Source organism: Pangasianodon hypophthalmus, chromosome 18 (assembly GCF_027358585.1).
Source record: "Pangasianodon hypophthalmus isolate fPanHyp1 chromosome 18, fPanHyp1.pri, whole genome shotgun sequence".
Classification (NCBI taxonomy): Eukaryota; Metazoa; Chordata; class Actinopteri; order Siluriformes; family Pangasiidae; genus Pangasianodon; species Pangasianodon hypophthalmus.
In genome coordinates, this window is record NC_069727.1 from 7,919,789 (window position 1) to 7,931,295 (window position 11,507).

Sequence of the window (11,507 nt, forward strand, 5' to 3'; positions counted from 1 at the left end):
ATTAAAAATATAGCTTATGTGTTAATTATGAGTCTAGCTTGAACAATATAGGATGAATTTTTGCAAAGCAAAAACAGTATGCTTTGTGTATCTTTACCATAGAGGGCTGACTCACTGTGTGAGGCTGGTGAACTTTTTCCATCATGTCTGTATTTGTCATTTACTGTTTCCCCATTTTCTTGTTCATGCACTCGGTGTACGGCTCTTTGCCATATTACCCTTCTATACCTAATTGTATGCCTTATTTTTGTACTTGAATCACGATCACAAAAATAGGCTTTTGAGAGCTATTTGAGTCTGGGTGCAGGGCCTTTTCTGTGCTCTATTATATTAGACAACATATTAATCATGTAATGAGGGAAATTTTCACTGCTAGTGCTCTGTATGAGTGGTAAGAAACACAGACTGTGTTTAGTGGGAAGATGCCCCTTTAAAGTATGCAACACTAAAGTTTTTTTTTTTTTCCTCTCTTCTCTGTCTTACCTTTCTCTCCCTCTCTGCAATAGTCGTGCTATCAAAACCAATCCAGATCTCCTGCCTGAGACACCTTGGACCAACATACTGTACAGTGACTTCTGGGGCACTCGGCTCACTCACAGTGGCAGCCATAAGTCCTTCCGGCCGCTCTGCACACTCTCTTTCCGCCTCAACTATGCTCTGGGTGGCCTGGAGCCAAGAGGCTACCATTTATTCAATGTGGGCCTGCACTGCTGTGTCACAGCTCTGTTCACTGCGCTTTGTGGCCTCCTGCTAGCCGGAGGACCCTGGAGTCTGCTGGCTGGACTCCTCTTCGCCTCACACCCAGTGCATACTGAGGCAGTAGCGGGACTGGTAGGACGTGCAGATATGGGCGCTGCCCTGTGCTTTCTACTCTCTCTGCTCTGCTACAGGTGCCACTGCAGGCTCCGGCCACACGCTGGAAAATCGTGGTGCATGAGGTGGAGAGTGCAGGCATGGTTGGCTGGTAGCCTGGTTGCTGCAGCAGCAGCTATGCTGTGGAAAGAGCAGGGGGTGACTGTTTTGGCTGTGTCAGCTGTCTATGACGTCTGTGTGGTCCACCGCATGCAACTGCATCATATGCTAGAAGTCTTCCTTAAGGTGAGTGTAAATATTATACTGTTCTGTGGATCTTTGCCCTGCCTAAACAGAAAGAAGGAAGATGCATGCTGCTTTGCCAGAGGAAGGCAAGTAGTGATACCGTGTATGTGTCAGTATAGTGATACTGTGTGTATAAATATACAGTTGAGGACAAAATTATTAGCCCCCCTATGAAATTTTAAGTTTCCTCAAGATATTACCAAAGTACCTATTTAACAGAGCAAGGAATTTTTAACACAGCATTTCTGAACATACTATTTTTCGTTAGAAGGACCAAAATATTTATATTTGCACACCAAAACATTGTTATGTAAGAAAAAGCTAAAATGACCAGGGACATTATTATTAGCCCCCTATAAGAAATGACCATTTATTAAGTCCTTTACCTTCACAGGTGATGTGCGTAAAGGTGATCAGGTGAAACAGGTGATCTCACTCAATAATTAAGTTAAATTAAGGTATAAAAGCCTCAGTATGGGTCACTGAGCTGTCATTTGAGAAAGCAACATGCCAAAAACAAAGGAAATCAGTTTGGACTTGAGACAAAGAATTAATGATGCACATAAAACAGGAGAAGGATATACAAAGCTATCCAAGCGTTTCCAAGTCTCAAGAACCGGAGTGAGAGGTATAATCCGGAAATTCAAAGAAAGCCACACAGTGCAGAACAAGCCTGGCAGAGGTAGGAAGCGAAAGATTTCAAAGACACTGGAAAGAAAACTAGTGAGAGATGTGTCTAAAGACCCCAGAACAACTGCCAAGACACTGGCGAATGACTTGGCCACATCATTAATCATAATCTCTAAGAAGACCATCACTAGAGCTCTGCACAGGAATGAACTGCGAGGTTGCAGACCAAGAAAAACTCCACTTTTGAAGAAAAGACACCTTCAAGCCAGACTTAAGTATGCTCAGGACAACCTGGAGAAAGATTATTCATACTGGAAGCATGTCTTATGGTCTGATGAGACTAGACTAGAGCTCTTTGGTCACAGAGACACTGCTTATGTTTGGAGAAAAAAGGGAGAGGCATTCAACCCAAAGAACACCGTCCCCACAGTGAAACACGGTGGTGGGAGTATTATGCTGTGGGGATGCTTCAGTGCATCTGGAACTGGAAATCTTGTCAAGGTGGAAGGGATCATGAATAAAGAAAAATATGTGGATATTTTGAAAGAAAACCTTAAGCAGTCAGCAGTGAAACTAGGTCTGAGTCGTCGCTTCATCTTCCAACATGACAACGATCCTAAACATACATCTCTCTTGGTAAAGAACTATCTCCAGACGAACAAGGTGAATGTCATAGAATGGCCTGCACAAAGCCCTGACTTAAATCCAATAGAAAATATGTGGGGTGACCTAAAGAAAAATGTCCATGCCAGAAAACCATCGAATCTGGAGGAACTTGAGAGATTCGCCAAAGAAGAATGGGCCAGGATTCCTCAAATGAAGTGTCAGAGACTTGTTGACGATTACACCAAACGACTGCAGGCAGTTATCCAGCAAAAAGGATACACAATTGACTATTAGAATGTGGGGGGCTAATAATTTTGACTCTGGTAGTTTTTGTGTTTTGTGTAATATTTTCATTTCTGTGTGGAATATAAAATAATGTAAGCATCCAAAATAAAACTAGGATGTCTAAAAAAGCTGTGTTAATTTTTTTTTTGCTCTGGTTAAACGCACTTTTGAAATACTTTTAAAACAATGACTATTTTGTAGGGGGGCTAATAATTTTGTCCTCAACTGTATTTATAACTACAGCTAACACTTCCATTCCCCAAACAATCAACTCTTTCAGAGAAAACATTTTGGAAGTTTGGAGTCTTCTGACTTTTGTGAACAGTTCTCTTTGTGGCATAGCCTCCTATGGGTTGTGTGGTAACTTTGCACCTCAAAGCCATTACAGGATTTTTATAGAAGAAGCTGATGGAAAGGTGTCTTACTACTAAATAGTAATCAACATCCAAACAAAGACAAGACACCCAGATTGCTGTAGCCAGTCTTGTGTGTTCTCCTTGGGTTTATCTATTGAATTTAAATCCTGCTTTTTAGACAGTTGCCCCCTTCCCACCCCACTCCCTTTTTTTTTTTTTTTTGGCACAATGGGCACACTCACCACACCTCTGTCTGGACATGCCAGCTATGCGTCGGGTGCCACTGCATCTGGGTTTTTCTCATATCTACTGCACCAGACTGTCTAGTTATATGTACATTTGAGGTCCACGTCATAGATGATATCCCAGGCTAATGTGAGATTATAGCCAGGAGAGTATGGGAACACAAACACATTGTGAGAGAGAGAGGTGCTGTGAGGAAATAAGTAGGGAAGGAAAGTCTTCCTTTACTTCCTCTCTCCCATTTTTATCTCATTCTTTCTCCTGGCTTGCCTGGTTTCTTAGAGTTTCTAGGCTTTTCAGTAATGGTTCTTCCATGTTTGAATGTTGTATGCAATTTATCCCTATTATCACACTCACAAGAAGATATAAGTCACACACAACTAGGCACACTCACAAAGACCAAATTTGAGAAACAAAATTGGCATGCCTCATTGATATTTTCCATTGTCAGGTTTGATTTCATTTGACCAATCAAACCGATTTCTAGAAAGAGATCAGTCAGCAGTCTAATAGGCTTGGATGAGACAAAGCCTGTGCAGCAGATAGAATAAATTATTTCTTCAATCTGATTCAGTCAGGTCAACATTGTTTCACTACTGCAATAAAATCTGTCACTCTCACTTAAACCAGTAAGTGTCAAAAGAAGAAGATTAGAGTGAGTGAAAGTACTATAAAGGGCCTGTTATTGTCCTCATTTCTGATATAGTTACAGAGTAGTGTGTGGGAGAGCAAAAGCAAAGCATTGACTTAATTGAGGAGAGGCATTTTTGGAAGAGGAATTGATATTCATATTTCCACTTCCATATTTTCCAGAGGAAAAATGCAACCCTGCTCGTAAGCCTGGCTTGGCTGGCTGGTTGGGGAACAGTCCTGCTGGCAGCTCGACTATACTGGATGGGCTGCAAGCCACCACAGTTCTCCAACTCCGACAACCCGGCAGCTGATTCACCTCACCTCCTCACCAGAACACTTACCTTCCTCTACCTGCCACCTGCCAATGCCTGGCTCCTCCTCTGTCCACACACCCTTAGCTTTGATTGGTCTATGGATGCCATACCCTTGCTCACAAACATTTCTGATTGGAGGAACTTGTGCTCACTAGCATTTTACCTAGGCTTTGTAGTGCTTGCTTGTTTTGGCTTAAAAAGCAAGAATTCTGCCACTTTCCAAACAACCAATGGAAAATCCCATATCATGAATGGAAAAGCTCTGGCTAATGGGCACAGCCTGCATTTTCCTGACAGCAATAATAAACATGACAACGGCCACCACCACAATGGCTTAACCTCATCAGAAGTTTTTGCCAGTACCCAGAATGGGTATTCCAAACCCCTTCATGCTGCTACTCACACATCACTGCCATCCAAAGAGAACATGGTGGTCTTCTCACTTGGTCTTCTGGCTTTACCTTTTCTCCCTGCCACCAATCTATTCTTCTATGTGGGCTTTGTGGTGGCTGAGAGGGTTCTCTACATCCCCAGCATGGGCTTCTGTCTACTTGTGACACTTGGGATTAGGGCCATGTTCGTAAAAATGAGGCGGAGAAGCTCCAGGGCACTGCTGTTTGGCTGTGCTGCTGGACTTGTTCTGCTCTACTCCCTCAGAACAGTGTGCAGGAACCAGGACTGGCAGAGTGAAGAGATGCTCTACAGGTCTGGCATCACTGTGAACCCTGCCAAAGGTAAGACGGTGGAGATTATGTTCAGTGTTGTACTTTAACCTCGGCAAGTCATTGAGAGTTTTTGCAGTGATATAAAGTTAAAACTTGTGTAAATAAAGAACTGTTTGAGATACACATGCTAGCAATTAATAACCTATATTCTGTCTCTCAGCTTGGGGTAACCTTGGCAATGTCTTGAAGAACCAGGGTAAGATGGCAGAGGCAGAGGAAGCATACAGAAATGCCTTATACTACCGTGGCAACATGGCTGACATGCTCTACAACCTGTGAGTCATCTGTCTGGCAAGCAAACTCAATAGTTTTGACTTTTCTCCTACAAGAAGTGATGAACAAGCTAAATAAAAGGCTAAATTAATAACTAAACCAGCTGTATGTAAATATTTGGTATTTAGGCATTTGGAGGCCCTTCTTGTGTAAATGATAATGTAAGCAACATTATCTGCTAAAGGTGAAAGCTTAATATTAACTAAATGATTTGCAAACTGACAGTTGACAATATGGTTTTCCAAGTGAGACGCATTTATATATTTATACTTTACACGTTACACCCAGTGTCTCTTTACAATTCAAGAAAAAAAAATTAAAGCATAAAGAATAAGCAAAAACAGCTGGCTGAAATTTTGATGGCTAGTTAGTGAGCAACTGTAATATTTTACCTGTAACGCAAAAAAAAGTGGACTCCACATTCTGAATACCTTTAAATGCCAAAGCTGTTGCCACGTCTCATCTTTGTTTTAGCTCAGACTCTGCTGACACGGTCATTTTTTCTTGCTAACTCTATAAACTTTTTTTTTTTTTTCATTTGGCTACAAACATTTTCTTTGGCTTGAACCACTGACAAAGTGAAAATAGAAAATAACAGAGGTTGAATCCTTAACCACTGATAACTGATAAATCCCTAACCTTCTGATAACTGATAAATCCCTACCCTTATGATAACCGATAAATCTTTAACCATTGATAACTGATAAATCCTTAACCACTGATACCTGCTAAATCTTTAACCTTCCGATGAGTGGTCCAACTCCTTAACCCCTGAGCCACTACTGCCTGTTTCATGCCTAGTATTGTAGTGTTGTATAATCAGACATACTGTATACATAATGACATACGAGTCTGAACAAATTTGCAGCAAATGAGTTCACAGCTCTGACTTTGAATTAAAATCTGACTTTGAATTTTGAAAGAACTCTATTTTAAAGTAGTTTTCTCTACTGATTCAATGATGCTTCAAGATGGAAACAAACAAAGTCAGCTGGGAGAACGAGTGGGAAAAGTGGGAAAATGGTCGGTTGTATTCCACCTAAGGGTAATATCTAAGAAATGTCATTCATATTGATTAGCAGGTCTTTGTGGACATATCTCTTGCTTCCATTAACCTAAAAGAGGCGCAAAGACACACTGTTCAGCTGTTGTCCCTCTGTTTATACCCCTCTAAGTAGGAAAAAGCATGTGGCGCTCTCACCACCGCAGCTTGGGTTTGCTTCCCGGTCAGGGAACCAACCTCAGCCACTGGAGGGTTGCAAAAGCTAGTGCACTCTCAGTGCCGGTCCCAAGCCCGGAAAATGGGGAGGGTTTCGTTAGGAAGGGCATCCGGCATAAAACTTGTGCCAGAATTAAACATGTGTACGGGTGATCCGCTGTGGCGACCCCAAACGGGAGCAGCCAGAAGTGGGGGAAGAGGATTTTTTTAACAAGCATGTCTTTCTCAGATTCTCACCTACATCTATAAATAGTTAAATCTAGCTGCAGATAACAAACATAACAGATTTCACTGTGCAGAGCCCATGATCATTTTATGTCCTGATATATAAATGCCCATTTCTAAAGCCCCTGTTGTGCTGTTGTTTTAGCTGTGTTGGAATGTAATAGATTTTCTGTATGCTGGAGTCTAAATATTGCCCCAATTAGTTGTCTTCTCTCACTCAGGGGTCTGTTGCTGCAAGAGAGTGAACGTTTCTCTGAGGCTCTGCATTACTATAAACGGGCCATCCAAAGCAGACCGACTCTGGCATGTAAGCTCAGTCTTTCTCATTAGTCATACCAAAAGAGACCATTACTTAACGAAAATGGCAATAATAATTTGCTATCTACATCCAACTGAGAACATGAAACAAAACCAAATGATCAGTGAGACTATGGGAGAACTTCTCATGTCTGTGAGTCCTTTGAACAAACTGCGAACTGTGTTCAATTCTAGTTGTCTGTCTAACTGCCTATTTGCTCTGTTCTTTATGTGTTGTGTGTACTCAACAGCTGCATATTTAAACACTGGTATTATATTTGAGTCTGAGGGAAACGTGGAGGAGGCCAAGCGCACATTTGAGACGTGTGCCAGCATCCCAGATGAGAACCTAAAGGACCCCCATGCTCACAAAAGTGCAGTCACTAGCTGCCTGTACAATCTTGGCAAGCTGCTGCATGAACAGGGTCAGCAAGAGGTAGCCACAACACATTACTGGCTTGCTTAGGACACAACGCTTGTGATAAGTTTTACAGTAAATCTCAAAGCAGAGCAGTCAGAGGGGCTAAAGTTTTAGCCGTGGGTTGAAAGTGGCTAGGATGAAGGACCCAGTCTAAAAAGTCTAACAAACAATTAGGAAATTGCTCTTTATACCTCAGTAACTGTTCACCTCAAAAGCAGTATGTGTTTTTCATTATTCTCTATGCATCCTACTGCGTTCAGTTACAAAACATTGCACATTATTTCACTTTTTGCACTGGCTCAACCTTTTTTTCTTCTTTCCTATTTGCTCATGTTCTGTATTCCACAGGAAGCTCTGTCCGTTTATAAAGAGGCTGTGAAGAAGATGCCTCATCAGTTTGCACCACAGAGCCTTTACAACATGATGGGTGAGTGGAGAGTGGGATTGATTAACCACTACATTATCTCACCACCACATTTCATCACATTTCATCTTTCTATTATTAAGTGTTGCACAAGCCCTAGCTTAATTGAAAGCTTAAATGCTTTTCATTAATGTACTTGTTTATAGAGTTCAGCATTAGTCCTAGAACTATTATTGTTCTACTCTGTAATTTGAACAGTGCTGGACATTTTCCCCCTTATTTTGATTGATTTATTTATTTTTGATAGCTGTATTTTGTGTAAGAATGGACTGCAGGAATCTCAAATCTGTCAGAGCACAAAGGGCTTTTGCTTCTGCAGGCTTGTAGGCTTAGCTGAAATGCCACCTAGTGTTGGTGTACAAAAATGAAATCACCAAGATAGTGTGTAGTATTTTTACATTTGATTCCCCCCCGCCCTTTCCCTGTATTGAGTACAATGTTTTTTGTTTTTTTTTTAATGTTACTGTCACCTTTATCCCAGAATTAACTGCCACAACAAATTTAAGATCAAAATACTGTTTAACTCTAATAAAATATTGATTTTACATGTTACCATTAGATATTATAGATTACTTTTTGAAAACTAAATAAGATCTATAAATGACAAGGTATGTTTTACCATTAGGACAACAAGCAAAGTCAGAACTTCACAGCCCAAATAGATTTAAAAAGGCAAAGAAAAATGAACCTGTACTTAATTATGTTTAACGCATCACTGATGCATCACACTTATTCCTGTGGTGTACTTTATTCTACAGTGTACTGTTGTCATTGGCAGCATTTAACAAGACATTGTTCATCTATTCTTTCTGAACATTCTGGTTTGGATTTAAAATTTGGTTGTGAACCCCGCAGGTGAAGCCTATATGAGACTGAATAAGTTTGAGGATGCGGAACACTGGTACAGAGAGTCACTTAAGGCCAAACCAGACCACGTCCCTGCCCACCTGACATATGGCAAGTTGCTGTCTGTTATGGTGAGTCACCCTGGCAATGTTTCTGTGCTCTTTTTGACTATGTACTACATTTAAATAAGATGTCACATCTGCTACCAGTAAGCGGTCAGTTCTGGCTTGATGGGTGTTACTCCCCAACCTCGACCAACCACAGATATTTACTTCAGAGAATTGATGTAGTCAGTATCAGTTCGAGCTGTAGAAACAGGCTTTACAGGGGAAATCAGACAGGTACCTTCTATTTATAATGGGATTTTAATTTGAAAGACATTTACATGCAAAACACTGAATGTAGTGTACCATTTTTCTTCAAGCTGAGATGATGTATGCGTGACAGCCTTTGAGTGTGGCTCAACCCCATGTATGTGGCTTTTGAATAAGACTGACTATTGTTGTGTTATGCTACATTTGCTTAATTTGCAACATTGATTATATGTAAATATATATATATAGCACCAAACAAGATGATCTAGTATCTGACACTGGTTTTAAAAAAATCATCTTGATTTGACCTTGGTCTTGTTTTTATAATGTGTACTGTTTTTTTTCTTTCTTTCTTTCTTTCTTTCTTTCTTTTTTTTTTATATATATATAAACATGTGTTAATGTTTTGATGTGATCTCATTATCAGGGTCATAAAACTGAGGCAGAGCATTACTTCCTGAAGGCAATAGAGCTGGATCCCACCAAGGGGACGTGTTATATGCACTATGGTAGGACTGTGCATAGAGAACACTGCTTTAACTCTTTTTCATCTACATATACACTGCTAATAAGCATAAACATTCAGTATGAGTTCCATGTTTTCATTCCAAGAAACATCCTTCTGCTTTATGAACCACTGATATGTTTCATCATGACAATTATTTTCAAAGCAAAACACTAATTTGGATGTAATTAGGATTATATGTCATGAATCTATACAAAATAGCCCATAATAGTTCAGTTCCAGGTTGTAACTCTGCATATGTGGAAAAGTTCAAGGGGAGGTGAATACCTCAATAACAATTTACTGTATGTGGTTTGTATGTTATTTTTAGATTTGTATCTTCTAACTTAGCCAGTTATTCATTCTTGTTATATCAGTACTGGATCCTATAAAACTTTTCTCCGGATCTCTCTCTGTCTCTCTCAGGTCAGTTTTTGGTGGAACAGTCTCGATTAGGAGAAGCTGCTGTGATGGCTGAGAAGGCTGCTGAACTGGACAGCACAGAATTCGATGTAGTTTTCAGTGCTGCTCATATACTCAGGTGTGTGCATGTGAGAGATGATACTCTGCTGTTTGACATTGGAGGCTGGGGGATGTAATGGTTTGGTGTTATTGGTGATGTTTGGCTGCAAGGACATTCATGGAGGTGAGGAACATGGTGAATGTGATGGTGATGAGGAATATGTTCAAATTCCCCTCCGCATACAATCCGAATATAAGATGCATGAAACACCCAGATCTTCATGATCTTATAAGATCTGTTTCATACTTGTCAGTTCTCATAATGTACTGTGGATGAATATTGCAATGATTTTTCTTTCTGGAGCCATTTGCCCAACCTTATACCTGAGCTTCTCTTGAGCTACTGTACATATGACTGAGCAATAAACACAAATATTGTAAACTGCCTGATACACAAACACTAATTAATGACATGTTTATCTGTCCTTGCTTTTACTCTTCAGACAGGCAAGGCTGAACGAGGCAGCTGAAAGGTATTATGGGAAGGCAGCAGACATTAGACCAGATGTAAGTACACTTGAGCTGTTTTTTCAACACTCGGGGAAGTTGCTACTTTATAACAAGGATTTCAGTGTCTACTGCCAGGCTAGAGGTGTAGCTCAAGTTATCTGAAATACCTCTGTCTGCTTTATTTATCACCCTTCACACATATTATACTTTAAAATTAAGTTTAGTAACTAATATTCTATACAAAATATGTTTGGCACAGAATTAGATGGGAAAATGTGCAATCTCTATCTATCTATCTATCTATCTATCTATCTGTCTATCTATCTGTCTTTGTCTCTCTCTTTGTTGCTCTCAGTATGCTGCTGCTCTGATGAACCTCGGGGCCATCCTCCATCTCAATGGAAAGCTTGCAGAGGCTGAGGCCAACTACTTGCGTGCGCTTCAGCTCAAACCTGACGATCTGATCACGCAGTCCAATTTGCGCAAACTCCGGAATGTCATGCACAGGCGAGGACTGAAGACTGTGGGGTCATGACCATACTTCCTGTCAAAAGCACTGTAAAGCTGATACATTTGACAGTGAGGATTTGAGGCTTGCGAGCCTCTAGTGTTGACAGGTTCAGTAATCTGATTCAGCACCACAGCACTGGTTTAGAGCAGAAGGAGCTTGCATGGGCCCCTGTGGGAACACTGATGAGGCACTGGAAATGAACAGGTCCATGATCAGAGAACATCCTTGCCTTGATGAATGAGTATAACCAGTACTAGTGTATCAAAGGGCACCTAACTCACCTCCAGGAACCTACAGTGTGATGTATGCACTGCAAAAGGAAATGTGTTAGTGCATTTTTATTTTGGAAATAAATTTGCATTACTGAATTTTGAGCTGAGTGAAGACCATGATCTTAAGTAAGATTTCCTGAATCAAAGACTATCATGAAGAAGATTCAACAAAATGAAAGAGAAATTATTTGGAAGTGTCTTCTTACATAGTGTTTTATAAGTAAATTGTTAATTTATTACAGCATTCTGTTTATTTTTTCACTTTTTCACAATATCTGAGTGATATATTTAAGAAATCACTTTGGAAACTGAGTTATTTATCATGCTGCTTTATCTTA

The 11,507-nt window shown here is 40.3% G+C and overlaps 1 protein-coding gene across 4 annotated transcripts in view; it reads left to right on the forward strand.

Annotated features, from left to right (window-relative positions):
* Positions 1-10,942, forward strand: part of tmtc2a (transmembrane O-mannosyltransferase targeting cadherins 2a) — a 23,418-nt gene extending 12,476 nt beyond the window's left edge. For 3 of the 4 annotated variants that reach the window (XM_053241819.1, XM_053241820.1, XM_026923633.3), the window contains 11 exons: positions 507-1,098; positions 4,032-4,899; positions 5,051-5,165; positions 6,829-6,914; positions 7,156-7,340; positions 7,674-7,752; positions 8,605-8,726; positions 9,337-9,418; positions 9,841-9,955; positions 10,380-10,443; positions 10,742-10,942. In XM_053241819.1, coding sequence (XP_053097794.1) covers positions 507-1,098; positions 4,032-4,899; positions 5,051-5,165; positions 6,829-6,914; positions 7,156-7,340; positions 7,674-7,752; positions 8,605-8,726; positions 9,337-9,418; positions 9,841-9,955; positions 10,380-10,443; positions 10,742-10,921 — 2,488 coding nt within the window. In that variant the 3' untranslated portion in view covers positions 10,922-10,942. Of the gene's footprint in view, positions 1-506; positions 1,099-4,031; positions 4,900-5,050; positions 5,166-6,828; positions 6,915-7,155; positions 7,341-7,673; positions 7,753-8,604; positions 8,727-9,336; positions 9,419-9,840; positions 9,956-10,379; positions 10,444-10,741 lie in introns of those variants that run through there. The other variant, XR_008304776.1, reaches the window with a different exon arrangement.
* Positions 10,943-11,507: the final 565 nt, after the last annotated feature.